Source organism: Orycteropus afer, unplaced genomic scaffold, assembly GCF_000298275.1.
Source record: "Orycteropus afer afer isolate SDZICR_OR568_19922 unplaced genomic scaffold, OryAfe1.0 scaffold00094, whole genome shotgun sequence".
Lineage (NCBI taxonomy): Eukaryota > Metazoa > Chordata > Mammalia > Tubulidentata > Orycteropodidae > Orycteropus > Orycteropus afer.
Window position 1 is genome coordinate 3,106,681 of NW_006921681.1, and position 24,335 is coordinate 3,131,015.

General features: G+C 39.7%; 1 protein-coding gene across 1 annotated transcript in view; it reads left to right on the forward strand.

The window, feature by feature from the left end:
• The window catches only part of CAMTA1 (calmodulin binding transcription activator 1), a 1,273,846-nt gene that overhangs the window by 1,246,541 nt on the left and 2,970 nt on the right, over window positions 1–24,335 (forward strand). The window contains exons 13-22 of the mRNA XM_042781184.1: window positions 1,205–1,401; window positions 2,041–2,119; window positions 2,365–2,680; window positions 3,444–3,628; window positions 7,116–7,303; window positions 8,009–8,255; window positions 8,904–8,975; window positions 11,652–11,672; window positions 13,086–13,279; window positions 14,490–14,564. Of these exons, the coding sequence (XP_042637118.1) occupies window positions 1,205–1,401; window positions 2,041–2,119; window positions 2,365–2,680; window positions 3,444–3,628; window positions 7,116–7,303; window positions 8,009–8,255; window positions 8,904–8,975; window positions 11,652–11,672; window positions 13,086–13,279; window positions 14,490–14,564 (1,574 nt within the window). The remainder of the gene's footprint in view (window positions 1–1,204; window positions 1,402–2,040; window positions 2,120–2,364; window positions 2,681–3,443; window positions 3,629–7,115; window positions 7,304–8,008; window positions 8,256–8,903; window positions 8,976–11,651; window positions 11,673–13,085; window positions 13,280–14,489; window positions 14,565–24,335) is intronic.

Consider the following 24,335-nt stretch of genomic DNA (forward strand, 5'->3'; position numbering starts at 1 on the left):
TTTTACAATAACGGACTAATACAATATTTGTCCTTTTGTGACTGACTTATTTCGCTCAGCATAATGTCCTCCAAGTTCATCCACGTTATGCGGTCCCAACCATTTTTGATACAGATGATTCAGAAGATGAGATTTTGGACTTGGAATCGATTTAAGACTTTTGGGATAAAATGGGGTGAATGTGTTTTACATGTGGCAAGGACATGAATTTTGGGGAGCCAAAGGGTGGAATGTTATGGATTGCATTGTGTATGTGTCCCTGCCCCCTTCCCTAGGTGTCATCTTGGCTAGGCTGCTATTCCCAGTGTTGTGTGATTATCCTCCATTTTGTGATATGTTGTAAATCCTATCCTTTGTTTATGGTTCATGAGGCACAATTAGGTTATGTTAAAGAGAATTAAGTTATATTTGTTACGGTAATGAGGCAAGATTATGATGGGATACATCACCCTTTCGTAAGTCACCACCCTTGCTCAAGTCACAGTCCTGATCCTATGTAAAGGGAGTTTCCTTGGGGTGTGGCCTACATCACCTTTTATCTTCCAAGAAATAAAAGGAGAGAGAAGGGAGCAGAGAGAGAGGAACCTCCTACCACCAAGAAAGAAGAGCCAGGAGCAGAGTGTGTCCTTTGGACCCAGAGTCTCTGTGTTGAGAACCTTCTAGAAGATTGATGCCAAGACACATGGAGATTGCCCAAGGAACACTGAGCCCACAGTTGTTGAAAGGAGACAAGGACCTTCTCCCAGAACTGACGAGAGAGAAAGCTTCTCCCCAGAGCTGACACCCTGAATTTAGACTTGTAGCCCCCTAAACTGAGAGAGAATAAATTTGTTTGTTAAAGCCATCCACTTGTGGTATCTCTGTTACAGCAGCACTAGATAATTCAGACACCAGAATACACTTTTCCTGATGTGGATCAGCATGAAGTTCATAATCGGAGTGTCAGCTGTAATAGACTGATGTTCTCAGAGTTGTGGAAAATTTCCTTGTGCCACTACTGCAGATAACATGCTGCTGAGCTAAAATTAGGCACATTCTATTCTCTATTCCATGTTTCTTCATTTTCAATTTTGTATTTTCTATTTTGAGTTGCTAGTCATAAGGGATTTGTTTCCCCTACATCAAAATGATGGCTCGTTGGAGGGCCTGTAGGTCCCCCTGTGGTACAAAATGGCAGACTATCACATGCGTTTTATCTTTGTAGTGTGCCTCCGGAACGGGGACTTTGGGGAGCTGCTTTGAGAGCCGCGTGGTCGTTGTATGTGAGAAGATGATGAGCCGAGCCTGCTGGGCAAAGTCCAAGCATTTGATCCATTCAAAGACTTTCCGTGGAATGACCCTCTTACATCTGGCTGCTGCCCAGGGTTATGCCACACTAATCCAGACCCTCATCAAATGGCGGTAAGGCTGTGGGTCAAACAATGCGTGGTCATCCTCAACATGCAACTTCACCTTGGGCACTTCCACGAATGGAGAAAAAACTGGCCAGTCAGTAAGCTGTGGAGCCTGGGAGCAAAGGGCTTGCTCTGAAGACAGTTTCCAAGAGAATTTTTTTTTTTAATTGTGATTTGGGTGAAAGTTAAAGAGCAAATTCGTCTTCCTTTCAACATTTCATACGCGTTTTGTTTCATGACATTGATTACAATCTCCATAATGTAACAGCTCTGTCCCCACTTCCTCATTGTGGTTACCTTTTTCCTATGTCCTTCTTTCCTATGCATTCCTGCCCTCTGAGCTATCTTCCTGTGCAAATGCTGTCCTTTTGAATTGCTAAGGGATTTTTATGAACTTCTGCCCAAAAAATACTGAACCTCGATACTGACTTTGAAAAGTGAGGCTTTTACTTTTTCTTTAGGCCACAAGCTAGATGGAGGGTCCACCCTCCCTATGAAATTCAGGACAATGTTTCTTCACATCATGGATGTTAGGTGCCCAGTTTGCTTTCATCTTTGTGGGGTTTTATCATGTTTTACAACATTTTGGTGTCTCCTTTTAACATAGAGTAACTTGTGCAGTAATTTCTGATGCTTTTCCTTACAGCACAAAGCATGCGGATAGCATTGATTTGGAACTAGAAGTTGACCCCTTGAATGTGGATCACTTCTCCTGTACTCCTCTGGTAAGGCATAGGCTCATTTATTCCCTTAAGGATCTTTCCAGTTTGGCAGAGGGCTGTGCCTACCTAGTTCCCGTTGTTATCCCCCACTGACATATGACATTTATCAAAGATACTTTGTAATGCTAACGTGTTATGACCTCATTGAGGTTGCCAGCCAAGACCAGTTTGTCAGTTGGCAGCAATGTCAAGAACTAAATATGTTTCTAATCTCTTACTGAAAAGCTTGCTTTGTCTTTGTCTTTCAGATGTGGGCATGTGCCCTAGGGCATTTGGAAGCTGCAGTCGTGCTGTATAAGTGGGACCGTAGGGCCATCTCTATTCCTGACTCTCTAGGAAGGCTGCCTTTGGGGATCGCCAGGTCAAGGGGTCATGTGAAATTAGCAGAGTGTTTGGAGCACCTGCAGAGAGATGAACAGGCTCAGCTGGGACAGAATCCCAGAATCCATTGCCCTCCGAGTGAAGAGCCTAACACAGATAGCTGGATGGCCCAGTGGCACAGTGATGCCATCAGCTCTCCAGAAATTCCCAAAGGAGTCACTGTTATTGCAAGCACCAATCCAGGTAAACATTCAAAATCACTCCATCTCAGAATGTGACAGGTCTCCCATGTGCTTTCACACAGCTGATCTGAGAAAGTCCATAGGAGAGTCACCTACATTTAAGTTTGTTTATTTGCTGCTTCTAATTTTCCTTTTTAGCTTTAAGAATGCATAGTGCATCCCCCCTCCCCAGAATCATATAGAAAGTAGGGGAAAAAAAAAAAAAAAAAAAAAAAACCTGTGTCCATACAAGAAATACAATTTTTGGGAGGAGGATTATCTGAGTACAATATATGCTGCTGGGGAATATTTAAATAGTAGGGAGATGTCTTGAGTTCCGGCTTTGCACTTTGTGTCTCTCAGGCATTAGAGAAAGTGTTAGTTAATTCTTTAGGATTCCTAATTTTATCGCCTGTCCTGACTATCCTTTCTACTGTACTTTTCAGAGCTGAGAAGACCTCGGTCTGAACCCTCTAATTACTACAGCAGTGAGAGCCACAAAGATTATCCAGCTCCCAAAAAGCATAAATTGAACCCTGAGTACTTCCAGGCAAGGCAGGAGAAGCTGCTTTCCACTGCACTGAGTCTGGAACAGCCAAATATCAGGAAGCAGAGCCCTAGTTCTAAGCAGTCTGTCCCTGAGACAATCAGCCCCAGTGAAGGAGTGAGGGACTACAGCCGGGAACTCTCCCCTCCCACTCCAGAGACTGCAGGATTCCAAGCCTCTGGATCTCAGCCTGTAGTAAAGTGGAATTCCAAAGATCTTTACATTGGTGTGTCTACAGTACAGGTGACTGGAAATCCGAAGGGGACCAGTGTAGGAAAGGATGCAACACCTTCACAGGTGCGTCCACGGGAACCAATGAGTGTCCTGATGATGGCTAACAGAGAAATGGTGAATACAGAGATGGGGTCGTACCGTGATAGTGCAGAAAACGAAGAATGCTCGCAACCCATGGATGACATACAGGTAAGCCTGCAGAGGTTGATGTAGCATAGCTTCCTTGAGCTTTACAGTCAATTTCAGAGATCATTAATTTTCTCACTGATGAAAGGTTAGAAGCTTGGCTTTACATGTAAGAGTATTGGAGTGTCTTCTCTACTTAAGACTGCATTTTCATTCAGTGAATCAAGCAAGCACTGTACTTAGAGCCAGTGGTCCAGGTCTCAGCAAAGCTTTCCCTCTGTACCATCTTTTCTCTACTCGCTTTCAGAGTGATTGATTTCACTGTTCTAGTGACTAATTATGAGAGAGTCAGGGCCTTGCGATTAGTTGGAAGAAGAAGCCTATGGATATAATTTGAATTATCTGAGTGCCTTTGGTTGGCATAGCCATCACCTAGTCATCCTAAGGGGCATAACTTTCAGCCAAACAGTAGACAGGCCTATGGGGTAAACAGTAAGACCAAGAAGGTACGTACTCCTTAGAACAGTCGACCATAGATCAAAGGGCAGCATTTGCCCAGGCATAAAGCTCAGAAATCAGGAATGGATAGGAAAGGACAAATGGAAATGGTAACCAGAGAGAGGAAGGTAGGGCAAGTGCTGTTACATTGTGGGGACTGCATTCAGTGTCATGAAGCAAAACGTATATGAACAGTTGAATAGAAAACCAATTTGGTCTGTAAACTCTCACTTGAATCATAATAAAAAGTTAAACAAAAACAAAAAAAGGCATATGTGATGTCAGGTTCTCATAAGATACAGTGAAATATCCCTAAAACTGATAGTTGATAGCCTTATATTAAATCTAGAAAATCCTGAATCATTTTAGGGCATTAATCTCGTTTTGAATGAGGAAAATATGTATGAAGTAAACTTGAGTTTGGGCTGTTGAGAAGTAAATTCCATTAATTAAAATATACTATATAGGGCCAGACCAAAAGCACAACCTATGAACGAACATGTGTTTGACTCCCTCTCTTTCCAGCTTCCCATTGAGAAACCAAAACAAATGTAAACAGAAAAACCGTACCCTTACTGGAAATTCAACAGGGCACCCATGCTTATAGAAATGATGCAGGGAGGAGGAGAGTCATGGAAGAGAGCACCAAGTCATCTGCACCACCAAGCCCTAGAGCTTGGAAGAAACCTGCATGCAGGGTCAGCTCTTTCCCCTGTACCACAAAGGGAATAGACTCCTCTCTCAACCTGCCATATTGTACCTGCCTAGCCAGAGTTGGCACTTGACTGCTAACCAGAAGGCTGGCGGTTCAAACCCACCAGCCACTCCTCGGGAGGAAGATGGGGCAATCTACTTCCGTAGTGATACTGCCTCGGAAACTCAAGGAGGGGTTGCTATGAGTTGGGTCCGACTCGACGGCACATAACAACAACAACAATAGCCAGAGTTGGGGAAAGGGGACTAAGAGATCCCATGTAGTAGCCAGCATACCCAGAGAAAGGCCTGATTGCTGAACTATTACAATTCATTGCATCCCAGGAGACTCTTCCTGCCAGCCCTCTGCTGTTTACCATAGGCTAAGAATCATGACTTCTCAATCTGCCCTTATAGTCCAAGAGCAACCTTAGAAAATATTAAATGAATGAGTATAGTTGTGTCCCAATAAAACTTTGTATTTAGGTCCCACCTTACAATGGGGCTCTGTTTCAACAACTCTATGGTAAGTCGGTTCTGACATAAGTTAAATACCTTTTTATTTTTTTTAGTTCTCATTGTTTGCCTTTTATTATCAGTGTCTTTATAAATAAGGTCTTTATTTGTCTTTGGGGTTTGGTATAGGAATGACAACATCAGCAAATTACACGTTGCAACATTGTATGTAGTTCATATTACTAACAGTTAGATAAAAAAGAAAGAAACTCACTGCCTGCCATTCAGTCTATTCTGATACATAGCGACCCCCATTGGGTTTCCAAGTCTGTAAATCTTCTGTGGAAGCAGACTGCTTCATCTTTCTTCTGTGAGCTGGTGAGTTTGAACCACCAACCTTTGGATTAGCAGCCAAATGCCTTGACAGCTATACCACCAAGAAACAGACGGTTGTAAGTGCAGTTCCTTGTAACTCAAAACGTGTATAACTTGGAGACTACCTGTATTTGCGTGAACAGGTGGTGGCCGACTGGATTTGGCCTGATACGGTTTGCCAAAGGAGCTCTGGTAGCATAGTGCCTAAGACACTTGACTGCTAACCAGAAGGCTGGAGGTTCAAACCCACCAGCCACTCCTCGGAAGGAAGGTTGGGCAATCTACTTCCGTAGTGATACTGCCTTGGCAATCCAAGGAGGGGTCGCTATGAGTCGGGGCCGACTCGATGGCACATAACAACAACAATGGTTTGCCAAATCCTGTTTTAGGCAGTTCCTGTTGGAACCCATACCAGACGTCAATGCTAAGCAATCTAGAACCATAGTTAGAAATACAAACTTGTAATAATAAGTTACCAGACCATGATGAAAATCAGCCACTCCATAGGGGGTCATGTGTCCCTCTAGCTGCATGTGGTGGTTGTTGCTAGGTGCGGTGGAATTGATTCTGACTCATATTGACCCCATGTCCAGCACAACCAAATACTGCCTGGTCCTGTGCCGTTCTCACAGTTGTTGCTATGCTTGAGCCCAGTTTTGTAACTATTGTGTCAGTCCATCTCATTGGGGTTCTTCCTCTTTTCTAATGACTCTCTCCCAAGTATGATCACTTGTCGTTCTCCAGAGACCCGTCTGTGCTGATAACATGTCCAAAGTGAGACAGGTCTTACTGTTCTCACTTCTGAGGAGCATTCTGGCTATACTTCTTCCAACACAGATTTTTTGTTCCTCTGGTAGTCCATGGTATAGTTTATATTCCAACACCATAATTCAGAGGCATCAATTTTTCTTTAGTCTTCCTTATTTATTGTCTAGCTCTCTCATGCCTTCAGAAACTGAAAATATCATGTCTTAGATCAGGCACATCTTAGTCCTTAAAGTGCTGTTTTTGCTTCTTAACACTTTAAAGAGCTTTTGCAGCAGATTTGCCCAATGCAATACATCCTTTGATTTCTTGACTGCTGCTTCTGTGGAGGTGGGAAATGAGAAAAGGATTATCATAACTGACTTAGCTCAATCCTGCTCTGCCCCCTGAGGTTCAGCACATTGCTGCCTCCTACAAAACTGTAGTTCTTTAGGCAAGGTGAAAGATGGGATTCCATATTGGTTCAGCTGCTAATAGTGTCACCACATTAATATTACAACTTACTGTAGAATTGCCTGGTCTTGATATCATTAATTAGTTGATCCTTGCTGAGAGTAGAGACTGGGGCACAAGCCAGAAGTTCTTCAGCACTTGAGTAAAGGATTTGAAGATAGTAGGTCTCAGGAGCTCTGCATAGTCAGGTGAATTGTGTAGTAACCTTAAAATGACATTCTGGTATGTTACTGAGATGTGAGGGAGTGGAGAAAGGATAATGTCTAAGGTTCTTTTCTAACCTAAATGTTCTGTGAACTTCTGATTCCAGGTGAACATGATGACCTTGGCAGAACACATTATTGAAGCTACTCCTGACCGAATTAAACAGGAGAATTTTGTACCCATGGAGTCCTCAGTGTTGGAAAGAACAGATACGGCTACTATTAGCAGTACAATGAGCTGGCTGGCCAGTTACCTAGCTGATGTCGATCATCTGCCAAATGCTGCCCACATCAGGTCAGTAACATTCCATGGGTCACTACCCAGGATAAATTTCCTGGGTTTAATTGGAGCCATGAGCAACTACATATATTTGATTAATGCTACCGTAACACGAGATCTTATTAAGGAAGGAAAAGAAAGCGTTCGTTCGGATAAGTCCTGTTGCTGCTTTCAAAGCTCAGCTTGTGTTCTCATCTCGTCAGTGATTTTTCTCTTTATATGAGAGCTGATAAGATAGTGTATCATAGTTCTGGTTTTTCTTCCCCCATTTCAATTGAAAGTTCATGAGGACAGGACAGTGTACTTAGTTCAATAGTTAGCATAATAAGAAGCTCATAATGGAGTCCCAGGTGCACACAGTTAATGTGCTCAACTTCTGACTGAAAGGTTGGGGGTTCAAGTCCACTCAGAGCACATTGGAAGAAAGGCCTGGTGATCTACTTCTGAAACATCAGCCATTAAAAACCCTATGGAGTGCATGGGGTTGCCATGAGTCAGAGTAGTTTGGTTTTAAACTCATAATACTTTATCAGTATGAACTTAACCTACTTCATTGAAGGAGTGAAAGTATTGAGTATGTTTAGCAACTCATCTGACTGAAAGAAGGCATATTCTTAATAGTGGCTTCTGGTGGATAACATCTCGTCTTCAGTTAATATGTAGAGGCTATAGTGCAAATCAATCATTAATCTCTCATTTGTGTTTCTCCTCTTGTTGCAGAAGTTCATATAATGAACCTCTAACCCCTTCTTCTAATACCAGCTTGAGCCCTGTAGGCTCCCCAGTCAGTGAAATAGCTTTCGAGAAACCTAGCCTTCCTTCAGCAGCAGACTGGTCTGAGTTCCTGAGTGCATCTACCAGTGAGAAGGTAGAGAATGAGTTTGCCCAGCTGACGCTGTCAGATCATGAGCAGAGAGAACTCTATGAAGCTGCCAGGCTTGTCCAGACAGCTTTCCGGAAATACAAGGTAAATAGAGTCTTGATGTTGTGACATTTGTAAGATCAGGGATGATCGATGAAGTCAGAATCATTCAAACTAAAACATATGTCATTTCTTCTTTCTTTTTCTTTCTCTGAATTTATGGGCTTTTTATTTTAGTTATGTCACATGAAGTTATTAATAATTTTAGAAGCTTTAATAAAACTAATTGCGAATTTTAAAATTGCATGGTAAGGGGTCTGTATGTGTATTTTTTGTGGAGAGAGAATTGATTGCATTCTTCAGATTCTCAAAGGTGTCTCTGACCTCCCCATAAGCCATTAGTCATTGATCCAAAAGTAGAGTAGTCGGAATTATCTTAAGAAAGACAATTGAGATATGACAATTTATAAGGACAAATAGTACAATACCTAATTTGTTAAATATTTTCAAAATGAGTATTTTTAGTCTTCTTATCACCCAAATACCATGTTTTTATTTAGAAGGAAGACTACTTGGAAGTTTATCTTATAAATTCTTTTTTCCTAATTTATAATTAATTATCAAAGTATTTTGGTAAACTGGTTTCTTACTTCTGAGAAAGTTGAATGAGTAGTGAGGCTATACAAGTTTTAGGAAAGTTGACATTTCTTACGTTAAAATCATCACTGCTTTTGCCCCTCTCACTTTACCCAGGGCCGACCCTTGAGGGAACAGCAAGAAGTAGCTGCTGCTGTCATTCAGCGTTGTTACAGGAAATATAAGCAGGTAAACCACAGTTTTGTGTCGCAGTAAGAAAGTGTGCTCTGCCAAGACCAAACCAGGCCACTAAGGATTCTGGTGTGTAGTTGGGTGAAAGAATGCTACATCTAATACTTAATTACCAAGACTTCATTTGAATTGCCTTGACTAAGAGCCATAAGAAAATGTTCCAGAAAAATAAAAACAAATGCCACAAAATAACTTTTGTTCAAGTATTTGGCCTTTTAGTATTATCACCTCCTTGAGATATAGTCTGATATAAAAATTCTTGGTGTTTGAAGTGAGGATCTATATTCCAGTATTTTAATGTACAAAACCTATAGCAATTACAGAACTCCAAGGAGCTTCATATAGTGATTAGAGGTGGTACTTATGGCTGTTCCCTTTAACACTGAGTTCTATGACCTTTGGCCATTTTCTCGTGCAGCTTCTGTTTAACCCACGTTTAAATGAAGAATTATAAAAAATCTTTGAAAAATCTTAAGAAGCTTGGAACATCTTAAATGATTTTTGTGCTCCTTAGTTAAAAGTTGCGAGAATATCTGAGTATAGGCATACCTCGATTTATTGTGCTTTGCAGATACCGAAGATATAGTGAAGGTTTATGGCTACCCTTTGTTGAGCAAGTCTGTCGGCACTATTTTTCCAATAGCATGTGCTCACTTTGTGTCTCTGTGTCACGTTTTGGTAATTCTCACAATATTTCAAACGTTTTCATTATGTTGTTGCACACAGTATAGTGTGAACATAATTTTTATATGTATTGGGAAACAAAAAAGTTACGATTCACTTTATTGCAGTATTTCCTTTATTGCGGTGGTATGCCCGAGGTCTCTCTCATGCAGAATCACTGTCCAAAATGACCTGTAAGGTTACTTAACTGCATTAGAGAAGGAAAAAGAAAACTAATGTTTTTTGAACCTTTAGTATGTACTAGAGCAATCTACTTCCATAGTGATACCGCCTCGGAAACCCAAGGAGGGGTCACTGAGTCGGGGCCGACTCAACAGCACATAACAACAATAGAGCTTTTAGATACATCATCTCATTTACTCTTTACAATTATCTGAAGTAAACCATTCTATTTATAATTTATAGATGGAGAAACTGAGACTCAGAAAAATTAACTAAATATTAGAACTTTCTAATCATTGAGGTGGTTATAAAATATGAAAAATTGTGTAACCAAAAATCAAAACTCACTGTTGTCAAGTCGATCTTTACTCATAGCGCCCCCTTCTTGGGTTTCTGAGGCAGTATCGCTACGGAAGTAGATTGCCCTATCTTCCTTCTGAGGAATGGCTGATGGGTTTGAACTTCCAGCCTTCTGGTTAGCAGTCAAATGCCTTAGGTGCTACGCCACCAGAGCTCCCAAATTGCCTAATAGAATTTTATTATTACTGTGAAAATACACACACCAAAACATTCGCTAGGTCAACAGTTTCTACACGTAAAATTCACTGACATTGATGACATCCTTCATATTGTGCAGTCATTATCACTGTCCTTTTCCAAGTTATTCCACCACCATTAACATAAACTCAGCGCTCCCGAAGCAAACCAAAACAGAAAAAACAAACCAACTGCCATCTAGTCGATTCAGACTCATGGCAACCCCACATGTGCAGAGTAGAACTCTGTTCTCCAGGATTTTCAAGACGGTGCTCTTTTAGAAGTGGATTGCCAGGCTTTTCTTCCAAGGTGCCTCTGGATGTGTTTGAATTACCAACCTTTCAGTTAGTAGTTGAGCAGTTGTGCACTTAACCTATGGGACCACTCTGGCACTCCTCTCCTAAGCAAAAACTCCCCTAATTGAATTTTGACTTGTTCATATAATAAAGTTCAGTGCTGCCAGTAGATTATAGAATCATTTATTGGGTTGTGCTTTACATAGATACTAAATTTTTATTTAAGGAAGAATAAATGCCAAGATGTATATTTCAAAAAAACAAAACAAAACAGTTGCCATCAAGTCATGCGTGGTGACTCCTGTATGTCAGAGTAGAACTATGCGCCATTGGATTTTTTTGTAGTTAATTTTTTTTTTTTTTTTTGAAATAGATCACCAGGCCTTTTTTCCAAGGCACCTCTGAGTGGACTCAAACTACCTACCTTTTGCTTAGCAGCTGAGCACTTAACTATTTGTGCCATCTGGAGACTCCAGATGTATAATAGTCACATGGAAATTTGGGATTGTGTTCTCTTGTTATGATCTGTGTCTGGCTTTGTTGCCTAATATGGGTTGCCATTTTCTCAAGTTTCCCTAGGATTAAATCTTGTTAATGAGGGAAAAGCCTCAAGCTTATAGCCAGTTGAGTTCATGATCCCAGAGAATGAAGGTTTATTGTGTAAACGCTGACACCACAGTACTGCAGCTCTGCCGCAGGGAGCTGTACTGGCTTCTGTTTGATAAGCAGGCTTCACATTAGGCGTATGCAGAATTGAAGTTTGAGGTGCGACTATAGCAAGTATTTATTCCAAAATAGGAGGGGTCTTTCTTTTTTAATCCCCCGACCCCAAAGAAGTGTTATCTAGGAAGATGGGAGATACTATTTTTTAGAGAAGTTAATATAGCCAGGTTGTCTTTTTTTTTTTGGTTGGGAGTTCTATTGGTTCTGGTTTTTAATTTCATTATATTCAGCAATCTAACATTAATCTTGTATTTTCTGTTTCTCCCCCAAGCTGACATGGATAGCCTTGAAGGTAATGATAAACCCAAGTCCTCTCACGAATCATTCCACCAGAGTCACAAACTTCACACCCATTACCTACCCAGAGAGGAGCCATAATATGGCACATTCATGAAGCAGACATACTCCATTGGCCGGGCCCTGAGCCCCACTGTACCTGTTCTCTGAGGGCCACATGATTATTCATTTGGAGTGTGTTTTGTCCTTCGTAATTATTGGACATTTGCTTGGCTAGTAGCAGGCTACAGAATCCATCCTGTTAGCCTATTCCTGTTTGCCCAGTGAGTGATGAAGTACATTGACCTTTTTAGCTACATGTTCACTGTGGCCCAGTAGGTTCGGAGTTTGCAGTATATACAGACCAAGATGAAAATCACAAGGGCCCTGTAGGATACAGTGGTCTTGTCTTAAAACACTTTTGTACAAATGAAAATGAAGAGCAGGCAAGCAGATTCTCTCAGAATGGTCCTGTTTCTTGGACATTCTGAGAAGTCATTTTCTTCCCTTCATTCCACCACCTCATACATCGAGACATACCCCTAGGCACAGGGATTTTCTGAGGAATATTTTTCCTTATAATGGTAAGTCTCCTTCTTGAAGGAAAAGGGTTTCATTTTGACTTCTTGCCCCCAGAGTCATTTTCTATTTCATAGAAATTTGGGTAACATTTTTTAAATAGAGCTCTGTATTTTCAGTGCCTGGAGACTGGTATTGAAGAGAGCTCAGTCCTTTGCTGCCTCATCTCCCCTTCTGCAGCTCTGCAGCAGGCGGGGTGGGGGGCTGCTGGTGCTGGCTCCTGAGCAGTCCCCGGCCCTGTGACACCTTGCCGGGTTTCATTACTTCACATTGTGTTGGTCTTCTGAGTGTCCATCTCTTGCAGGTTGAAATAGCTTTTAAATAGCTTTAAGGTGTCAGCGTTTCATGATAAGCCTTGTGTTTGGGACCTTGTAACTCAGTCAGAAATTTGTCATATGGAATGATAAAAATAGGATGCTGACTGCTAAGTAGAGTTGTATATCATGGGAGTTGGGAGGCATAAAAAAGGTTAATTAAAATTGTTTCAAAATTGGTTGGTAAATATTACACATTTAAAATCTTACTTCCATATGACTTTAAGATTTGTAAATGTCTATGCATATTGCTTTTTGAAATTATCTGTGCAAGGAGGGTAATTACAGCAAAATATTTTGCTGTTTGGGCAAAAGGCACAATTAAGCCAATACATTGTCTGAAGGTAATATTTTGCATTTTGGAAAGGTAGGTGAAAAGATTCCTAGTTTGCCTCATTAGTGATTAAACCCCAAGTAGAGAATATGATAATAAAGGGGAAAAAGTAGTCACTCTTCCGTGTCAGTGAGCTCAGAGTACACACACACTCGTGTGGCTCCTGTTGTTACTGTCCTGCTTGTTCTTGTTTCCTCTGCAGTATGCACTTTATAAAAAGATGACACAGGCTGCCATCCTCATCCAGAGCAAATTCCGAAGTTACTATGAACAAAAGAAGTTCCAGCAGAGCCGACGTGCTGCTGTGCTGATCCAGAAGTATTACCGGAGCTATAAGAAGTGTGGCAAAAGACGGCAGGCTCGCCGGACAGCTGTAATTGTACAACAGAAACTCAGGTGGGTCGAGATGGTTTCACAGAGGTGAAGCTGTCTAGGGACGAGAACTCTTGATTTAGCTGAAATAACTGGCCTGTGCTAGCAGCCAGCATTGGGGTCTGTAGGGCCTAAAGCATTTGGCACTTAGTCTCTTTTCAGATCCTGCTCGGTGTTGTGCCATTGTATAGTTATGCCAGTATGTCAGTCTGGTTTTGTCTATTTAGCTCCGTCTCTATCTCCCCCCTCCCAACAATTATTTTTGTGTTTCCACCTCATTCTAACTTATATCAGATTTTGGCAGAACCAAAGTAGCTATTCAAAAAGGTGACCCTCTGATTATAATAGTCTAAATTGTAGAGTTACCACCCCTAAGACTTTGGAAGAGTAATCTAAAACAAAACAAAACATTGTCTTCGAGTTGAACTGCCTCATAGGGTTTCCAAGGCTGTAAATCTTTATGGGAGCAGACTGCCTCCTCTTTTTCCCATGGAGTAGCTGGTGGGTTTGAACTGCCAACCATTCCTGTAGCAGCTTAGCACTTAACCACTGTAAGCCCTCTTCCAGGGCTCCTGAAAGAGTCATTAGGGTGAAGCAGTTGCATTTTAGAGAGTGTAATGAAAACTTTTAGGCAAGTGAAAGACACTGATATAAGAAGTTTACAAAATAATACTCCAAACCAAAAACAAAAACCAAACTCAATGCCATCGAGTCGTGGATACGACCCATAGCGATCCCTCCTTGGGTTTCCGAGGCAGTATCACTACAGAAGTAGATTGCCTAATCTTCCTTCCAAGGAGTGGCTGGTGGGTTTGAACCACTAGCCTTCTGGTTAGCAGTCAAATGCCTTAGGCACTATGCCACCAGAGCTCCTAATACTCCAAAGGGAGTATCAAACTCAGGAGAAATGATTTCTAAAGTAAGAAAGTCTGCTTAATGCCTTTTTCAATGAAATAAACTTATAAGGAGTCATGAAGGGACATTTAAGTGACATCTTATTTTCAGTATTTACATAGTTGTCCATGAAACTAGGTGAAGATGCTTACCTACTCCCTCCTTGCCCCTCTCACAGAGATTCCCAAACACAGCCCTAGGAAGGCAGCCTGTGCTGGTGCTGTTGCATTTGCCTGGGAGCTGTTGCGTTAAGAGTCCTTTCTCACTGCTGACCTGTTTTCAGCTTGTGTCTATTAGGCTTTACAGAACCCTTGTGACAGTCATACTCTGGCTTTTTCAGGAGCAGTTTGCTAACCAAAAAGCAGGACCAAGCTGCTCGAAAAATAATGAGGTTTCTACGCCGCTGTCGCCACAGGTACATTCATCCTCCTCTATACATTTTATTCATCAAGAAGAACAAAACAACCCAAATCTTAACCACTCATTAACACCCATGTGAAGCTAATCTCCCCAGCAAATAACCAGGGTCAGCGTCCCAAATTACAAGATAATAGTGCTCTTTCCTTAGGGACTAAACTGCTGCTATTGGAACTATGGTAACTGTTTCAGACTGTGCCGTGTATGTTGGACAGTGGAGATTCGTGCCAGTGTTTTTCAGTTTTAATTTGAGTGTATGGACAGCTTAGTTAAAAAAAAAAAAAAGCCAAACTCACTGCCGTCGAGTCGGTGCTGACTCACAGCGACCCCTCCTTGGGTTTCTGAGGCAATGTCTCTATGGAAGTAGATTGCCCAGTCTTCCTTCTGGAAGAGTGTATAGTTGGAGTAGCTTTTAATTCCAAGTTTCTCTTTAGTCTATTGTTTGTATGCCACATTGCAGTATGTTCTTCATCTTGAGCCCTACTATACTAATGTGTATCCAAGCAGAAAAATCAACGACATTTTATTTTCATGGGAAGGAGAGAAAACCGAGAATTCCGTCCACGTTTTCTGGCGTGGAGTTTCCACTTGAATAGCTGGCGCCCTCTGCTGGATATGTAATCGCCAGCATGTTCCGTTGTCAACTAGCACTAGTCTGTGATGAGAGGGACAGGAGAAAATAATGATTAAAATGAAATTACAGAGGAAAGGAAGGACATCTGAGATCACAGGGGATTTTCAGTGAGAAGGAAATGGGCTCCTGGAGCTCGAGCCTCCACAGACCTAAGTTGGAAGAGTTTCTCTGTATTTCTTCCAGTCCGTAGCTGCCTTTATGAAGACTAGGTTCTTAGCCTTTGGGGGGCTGGTGAGAAGTGTTTTTTTTTTTTTATTTTTCTTTATTTAGGTTAATATTCCAGTCTGACATCTGTGACAGTGGTCATCTGCACTGTGTGTAGATGACCATCCTTGTGGTCTGGTGGTTTCTTAGCATCAGGAGCTGTGCATTCTGTAGAACCAAACCCTGAAGCAGGCTCTTTAAGGTCGTATTTCCTCCTCCTGTGTAACTTGGTCAAAGGCCTAATGTTCACATTCAGTTTAAATCCTCCGACCTTTCATTTTGCTTTGTTTTTTCTTGCTCCTCAAACTATCTGGTTGCTAACTTTGAAAGTATTCAGGCTTTTGAGACTTACTAGGGTTTAACTGCTTACTTTTGCCTCCCCTTAAATCTGCAGAAGGACTTATGTATGTGACTATAGAAGGAAGTGGGCACAGCCACTTTAGTGACAGTAGTGAAAGCTTTCCCAGGAGCACTCCTGTAGGGCTGAGCTGGCATTCTTCTCCAGCTAGAAGGCTAAGGAGGGTGCTGAGTGGCCCTTACCATAAGCCTCAGCACCCCGTGCAGTGATGAGGGGCCTTTGCCCCCATGATTGCTCACAGATAAAGAGAAACCCATGACCAATCCTCTAAAACAGGAAGTCCTGGTAGGAAATGCACATCAAAACGGGGGGTGATGAAGCAATGTTATTCATTCTATAGGGCTTAGCAAAAGTCAGTCTTATTTCTTTATTATTCAGTCATACCTTTTATTGGCATTAGCATACTTATAACCAAAGAGCATCGCTGTCTTTCTCCCTTTGGTGGCAATCCCAAGGGCTTACCCAGGCACTTTTCCCTAGATTCGTATATGTGCTCAGGCTCCTTTTTTCCCTGTTCTCTCTCACCTGTGCAAGGAGAAGACGCTTCAGTCCTGGAACCATGTAGCCTTGGAGTACTTAGAGCAAAAGCACACAGACATCTCTTCTTTCATGAGATGGTGGTTAATACTTTACAGACAGATTTTCTGTAGGCCACCTCAAACAAGCAGAACGTTCCCACATTAAATCATACTATACTTTTTTCCTAATTTCTTTTAGTCTCATTAGACTTTGAACATACTTATAGTAATGATTTTGAGCAAAAAGATATAAAATCCCACACTTTCTTTTTTTGCCCAAGTTTTGCCCTGAGCTTACATGGGGTGAGATGAGAGGGCCAGCTATTTCAACAGAAGATAAAGGCATAAAAGACTGCCTCCCAAAGTCTGTTGAACAAAGAAATCCTTTTACTCTTGTTTTAGACCTGACTTTCTGTAAATCAGTAGGGAAGAATTTTATGACAATTTTTCCTTTCTTGGGTTCATATTGTAACTAAGATAAACCTCTTAATAATGCTCACAAGGTTTGAAGAGAACATCAGATTATGGGCTCTGAATTTCTGTTCATTATTTGGAATGAAATAAAGACCACTGTCGGTGCTTTTCTTTCCTTGCCCTTTTGTAGTCCAGATGTGAGAAAAATGTGCAGGCAAACTTTATTAACCTTTGCATACTGACAGTATAGGATAAATACGCATTTCCCATTCCTGTATATTCAATTAAGGAATTTGAAGAAATCATAAAAATCTATCCAAATCTTTTCCTAAAAGTTTATTTTAAAATCTTATTTTCCCCTCGATGTATATACGCCTGTTTCCAGTCTGTATTATTTAATGTTATCTTAAGAAAAAAATGTCACGTTTACCATCTCTTAGAATCATTAAAATATATACTAAAAGAGAAAATCTTCTATGATACCCCATCAAAATGTAGGTAGGTAGTGGCTTCAGGAATCAATAAGAAATGTCCCATTTATTAAGGATTTTGCGTAAGTTGTATGACCCCAACGTTTTTATACTTAAAGATAAATTGATGAATTTTCTACCTATTCATTTCACACACCCCACCACCACCCACCACTCTTTTCTTTCCTTCCAAAAAAGAAAAAAAAGGTGGGGGTGGGGGGAGCCACTTTATGTTCTTTTTTGTTGAATTTAAAGCTGTTGATAAGGTTCTGTTGTGACACTCATATGCTAATAGCTCTTTGGTGTTGTTTTACTGTCTGAAGCCCCCTGGTGGACCATAGGCTGTACAAAAGGGTGAGTTTAGCTGCCTGCTAGCCAGTTTATCTTTATCTTCCATTTTTGATATTTTGCTTTTTGCTTGCTTGCATGGGGCTGCAGCCTAGGTATGCCAGTAAGTTTCACATCCATTTTGAATGAAATAATATTTAAAAAAAAACAAAAACTAACCCTAAATTACTAACACTGCTGTTTTTATGTGATAGGAGAACAGTCTCATACAGTAAATGTATGAATGCATGAGTAAGTCAGAGGGAGGCACCTCTGAGGCTGCCACAGCAGGGCATGCTTAGGACTTGGTGGAAATGCCTTCAGTATTAAAAAGTGTTTGGTGGTACAAGTTTCAAATCTAAATAAGGCTGTATTTACTATAGCAATGATACAAGCAAATACTAAGCAAGTGGTTATTTGTGTCAAAAAGAAAAAACTGCCACATGAAATTTTTTCAACTACTGTTGTGTCAAAATTTCTAAAACAAGAAGGCTCCTTAGGTGGGAGTAGGCGTTTTAAAATTTTTTTTAACTAATCTATTTCTTGTTCAGAATTACTATTTCCCCCTTAATCTTGTTCCTATAGTTGCACTTTCTAAATTTCTCTTTAGCTGATGCTGTGAGGTAAGTCAACACATGAAGCTGCCCTTTCTGAACCAGCCCAGGACACTTCTTACAAAACAGTGAACTACACTTCCAGCATTTAATGGTGCTGATGAGGAAAGAAAATGTAGTGTAAAGTATCTAAAATGTGCATCTTTTCTATTGTTACGAGTGGATATTCCAGTAGAATTTGTGTAGTAAATTATAATGAATAGGTAACCAACAGACAGTATCACTGTTCTGAGATTTTAGAAAATGATGCTCACTCTTAAGTTTGCACTTAAGTCTGCCAGACATGACTGTAACACATCTTAAGTTATAAGAAAGGATCTAGTGTCAGAAAAACTTTTTTTAAAAAACCAAGAATAGAATTCTCCAATATCGGACTTGAATTTAGATTGACTCCTTTTTTTCTATACATAGTCTAAGGAGGAGATACATTTAAAGATCTAATATAGGCGTTCTCAGTGTCCATGACATTCAACAGCCTTCCTCCCTTTTAACCTTACTCTAATGTTTTTGTCTTATCATTTTTAGATTTCTGAGAAAAGATCAGAATTAAAAAAATCTTAATATTTTTAATTTTTCTGGAGCTATTTATTATTTATATCCCATCTAACTGCATTTATGTTGATGCTAATATTTATTCAAATGTTGGCAAACCTTTTCTTAAAAGCTACTTAGTACATATTTCTGGGAGCTCTAGTGGCATAGTGCCTAAGGCATTTGACTGCTAACCAGAAGGCTGGCGGTTCAAACCCACCAGCCACTCCCCGGAAGGAAGATTGGGCAATCTACTTCCATAGAGATAGCACCTTGGAAACCCAAGAAGGGATCACTTTGAGTCAGATCCGACTCGACGGCAGTGAGTTTGAGTATGTATTTCTGTCCTTGTAGGCCATGTAGTCTCTGTTATAACTATTCACTTCTTCCATGGTAGCATAAAAGCAGTCAGATAACACATAATTGAATGGTCATAGCTGTGTTCTAATAAAACTTTATTTACACAAGCAGGCTTTGGGCCAGATTTGGCTCACAGGCTATAGTTTGCTGACTTAGATAACACAATAATTGAGTCTTTGTAAGTTCTTCCTAAATAAAGACTTTATTAAATGACATTTTCAAAATAAAATTACTCAGATCTCTAGGTTATTTTTAATAAACTGCCCAGGTGAAATCTACTTCAGGGAAGAGATTAATATGCTGTCATGTAGATTTTTCTTTGATAAGTGAATCACAAATCTTAGCTTTTCTATGCTACAAAGGATTTAGAACTGACCAGCAATTATTCATATTTCTACTATTTTCCCTATAAAAGATTTAAAGTCTCACCTGTTTAAAGCCACAAATAGTTGCTAAAGGAAAAATTTGTTTTGCAGAGAAACAAACAAAGGCAGCTGTGCTCTCGTTTGTAAATGTGATGAGTCAATCATCTTTAAAATTAGACAGTTTGCAATTGGACTATTTTAGGTCTCTCATGCTCTGGTAGCGTAGTGTCTAAGGCACTTGACTGCTAACCAGAAGGCTGGCGGTTCATGCCCACCAGCCACTCCTCGGAAGGAAGCTGGGGCAATATACTTCCGTAACGATACTGCCTCAGAAACCCAAGGAGAGGTCGCTATGAGTCTGGTCCGACTTGATGGCACATAACAACAACAACAACATGTGGTAGAGCTGGCTTAGATAGGTGTGTTTGAAATATAAGAGAGAAAGAGGGCAGAAATCTCCATTTCTCTCTCCTCCTTTTCCCTCTCACTCTCTGCATACGTAGATACCATTTCTTTCCATTTGAAAAAACCTCCAAGAAAACACATGCATGCCCATTCAACTTAACTAGAAGTTGTAGCATTTTGCATGTTATATGCAATTAATATGGCCTGCTGCAAGGAACCAACATTTTAGTAAAAGTGGTTGCTCATGCACTTTTGAAGCTTGTTAGTTTCTGGTATGTTACTGATCATTTTTAAGAGTACATTTTCTGAAGGTGCTTTTCAATGCCACCAGACTCCCTACCTTAATTTCTTTAGTGCCTGCTGCATTTTGTTGTGAAATCCTAAAACACCTCATGCATGGAAAGTTGGAATTTCATGACATCTCTTATGCCTCACAGCATTTAGGGGGTGTGAGAGAGTCACCCAGCAGGTTTCAGACTCCTGCTAGAGTGGTGATTGTCTGTCCAACTGTATGGCAGGAGGAATAGCTTGCATACATGGCCTTGTCTTGTCACCAAAGAGTTCTCCTCTCCTCCCCGCTCCATCAGAGAAGTTACGGTGGCTTTCCCTCCACTAGTCCCCAAGTTGACATGACTCTTGGGAGGCAGAGCATTCTCTGAGGAGGATTTCTATTCCTAGAATTTATATCAAAGAAGATAATAGCTATAATTATTTTATTAATTTATGAAGTATACCATATTTAAGACATTCAAGGCTTATACATTGAAAAATAACATTCGAATACTTTATTTAGTTTTATGGTACAGTGTTTGTAAAACACTGTTAATGACCAAAAGCCCTAGGTTAGTGAAGAAGACATCTAAAAAGTTGTCATCATCAGAATTCAGATACAACAGGCTAATCCCAGCAGCGTAGCAACCAGAAAATACCATTTGTTTCTTCAGTTGAGGAAGGCTAAGAAAAAGCACCAAGTATTCGTTATTGATCCAGCTCATATGCACTCAGCTTTTCTTACCAGGCTTAGCCCCTAGTGTATCCAGTAGCCTAATATGGAGTTACGTAATTTTGATACTATCATCAGGATTTGTTTGTCCTGGACATAATAATTGTCTACTTAAGAGAGAATTTTCCTTATAAACAAATATTTCATACAACAGTATGCTTATTTATTTTCAGTTAATTTAGGTGAGTATTATACTGACTGCAGCAAATGACTGAAGATGATTTTAAGGTCAAAGAAATGTTTAGTTAAAGCACACATGCTGAAAGTGGTACTCCTTTCCAGTTGGATTTTGAACATATTCAACAGGGTGCTATTTAGGTCTTTATGTAAAAGAGATACTGAATAATTTGAATTGTATAACAGACTTATCTTCAAGGTCTTGAGACTTAGTTGGCCTAAATAGAACAATGCAGCTCTTTTTCTAGATAGAAATATTTTTCATCTTATTTCTTTTTTATGGATACTAGAAAGTGTTTTTAGATCAAACACCACTCTGAAAAACAAACCCTAGACAATCTCTTCTTTTCCTCAATGACATAGCATTTCTATGATGGGAGTTCATAAACGATAAAAATCACTACAAATATTAGTATTAGCAGTGGGAATTCCAGTATTTAAATAACATATTTCTTGCAAATTGCTGGCCTAGTTACTCGTGTTCAATAAAGGTAGGTGCAGCACTGTCCTACTGGAATCAAAGAACCGTAAGTGGAGGAAGAAGAAATAGCACTTTGGGGTCACAAGTTTTTAAAGAACAGATTTTTTCTGTATTTGACAACTGGGTTTCCAAATACTTTGCCCGACGCTGTCTTTTTGGTAAGTAGTGATTTCAGCATTGACTATTGAGAGCATCCCTGTGAAACATCGTTCTGTGGGGTCATTGCCAAGCTCTGGAAGGTCACTCTTCTTTTTGCTATATACACTTTCCTTTAAGGGATAATTCTGTAACGATGCCTGGAATTGTACTGTTTAATTGACGACAGTAAACAGTGCTCCAGGCCAACCACCGTGATAGCAAACTTCTTTAAATTTGATGTGAAGTGTAGCTTTCAAGTTGCCCCATGAGGAGTAAGAAATGAATGTGGGGTATGTCATCATTGATGTGATTTAAATCTCCAAAGTAATTCTGTCTCACTTGCCTCTTTTAGGAAATGGATATTTTTGGAACACAGTGGTGTGTGTTAAGTTGCAGACAACAGGCTCTGTGTCATTCTTACTGGGCCTCTCTGTCTTTTTTGTTTTGCAATCCAAATGAGATTTCTGGAAAATGGCAAGATCTCTCTTTGCCTAAATTCCACACAAGCTATTGCAGCTCTCAGAGCAACAGGTAACTAATCAGAAAGCCTTATCTGGCTGCCCTGTATATTTCTGACGTCCAGCATTGCGAGATGATGCCTGCTGAAATCCACTGACTCATGACACATTTCTCTGGCTGAGTAGATGTAATGAAACAGCTTTGCCTTATGCTTTACCCATGGAGCCATTGTTTGCTACAAGTCTCTGAAGCAGGCCTACTTCATTTATTCATAAATTACCATTGGACGTCTGACAGAAATAAACTCTGTGGGCTTTTGCTGGCTTTCAGTGCTGTTGCTTACTACATCACTTCCGTACATTATGATGCAACATATATATTTTTTTTTCCTTCTCGGTTGGGACTGCAACAGTATCCCAAAGTGGTGATTATTTTCAGCCTAGAGTGTTTGGGGGAAATCCTGGGATTGTCTGTAATTTTAATAGTCGAATGGTCACAGATTAAAGTCTTGTCCTAATTACCAAGCTAGTGATACAAGTACTGTTGGGCCAAATAACTATGAAGTTTAGTCCTAGTTGCCCGATTCAGTGTCTTTTACTCACAGAAGAATAATATTGTCTGGGTTACTGATGTGAGGTTCAGAAAGGTGGTTCACACAGCTCTCCTTATTGTAGCAGTAGCCTTTTGTCTATAGAAACCAGTTTCCATCCTGTGCTAATTAACTTTGCGATCTTATGGAAGACTATTTTGCCTGTCTTCTATGTAATGGATTTCAGAAATAAAATTCCAGGTGTTTTTTTTGTTTGTTTGTTTGTTTGTTTTTTTAAAGATAACCTAGGCATTTGTCATGTTACATCCTTTTTTAAGTTAGGTTCAGTTCCTTCTTAGCTCTTAATCGGTCTAAATGTTGTTAATTCCTTAAAAAGACCAAAAACTCAGCAACCCTTAGCTGAGTTTCTGTCACATACTCAACAAAAGTTTATCAAGCACCTGTCTGCTAAGTTTTAGAGAGATGGTGAGCATAGGTGCTTGATTATCAGGTACAATTCTAATGTCAAACATTCTGGTCTCTATTTAACCACATTTGCATACTGAAAAATACACTTATAACACAGGTAATTTTAGTGAAACAAGTTTAATCAAGTGATTTTTTTTTTTTTGTCAGCCAGTTCAATTTGTTTTTTTTCACTCCATTGAATTTTTCAGTAGTTTTTCCTTTTATGTGAACATACTTGTAAAACATAGTAGTAGTAACAACAGATGGCTAGAAAACCATCTTATATGCTTTTTTAAAATTTTAGTTTAAAGAATAACATGCAGGAATAAATTTTATTACAAAAGAAGCAAATACTCATAGCAAATTTTGGAAATACAAATAAGCAAGGAGAATCAGATAATTAATAATTTAAATTTTTACTGTTTATCCTTCTTGTTGGTAAAGATTCCTTTTTAGTTAACATATGTCTTTCAGTGATTGCTCATGCCCTTGACCAAAAAAATTCTGTAGCTATTTGAGACACTGAATTGGAACATCTACTTCTTAGAATGAATTGCTTAACAAAAATTCAAAAAACAAAAAATCAGATGATGTTTTGAGTCACTTCGGTGATACTGATTGTTTTCTCTTTTTTTGGTGAATCAGATAATATTAAAACATCATTTTATCCAAGTGACATTTGATTAAAAAGAAAAACAGCAATTAAGCATCCCTGTCTATCTCATCCTAATAATCTACCCTCAAGTAACATAAAACTCCATTTATGATTTCAGTAATAGTGAAATTCTCTCAACATCATGTGTAAATTTTTAGAGGTAAGTCAACATCAGCATGATCTGTGAATTGGAGGAGGCAAACAATCTTCCAATTCCTTAATTCTTTGATACATTCTTTTCACGTTTTAATTTTCTAAATCCAATTGTGACTTAAAAAATTTATAAGTATGTTTATGTGGAAGTACTTTTCCTCTCCAAAACACAGTAATACAATCAACATGGTGTCTTCTAAAGGATAACATCTTAGAATTAAGAAAATATAATTGTTAGTGTCATCAGTTTTCAAAAGCATAAGCATTCATCTCATACCATGGAGAATTTTCCAAATGCATGTTTTCTCTAACATCTTTTAGAAAAGCCAATTAAGTAAGAACTTAAAAAAAAATCATTTGTAATTTTAAGATATTAAAATTGTTGCTATTATAAGAGGCAGTGGAATGACTAGCAAAGCTGTAAACTCTTAAGTCAGGAAAAACTGGGTTCAAATCCCTGCTCTGCAGTTTACTAACTATATAATTTGAGGCAGGTTGCTTCACTT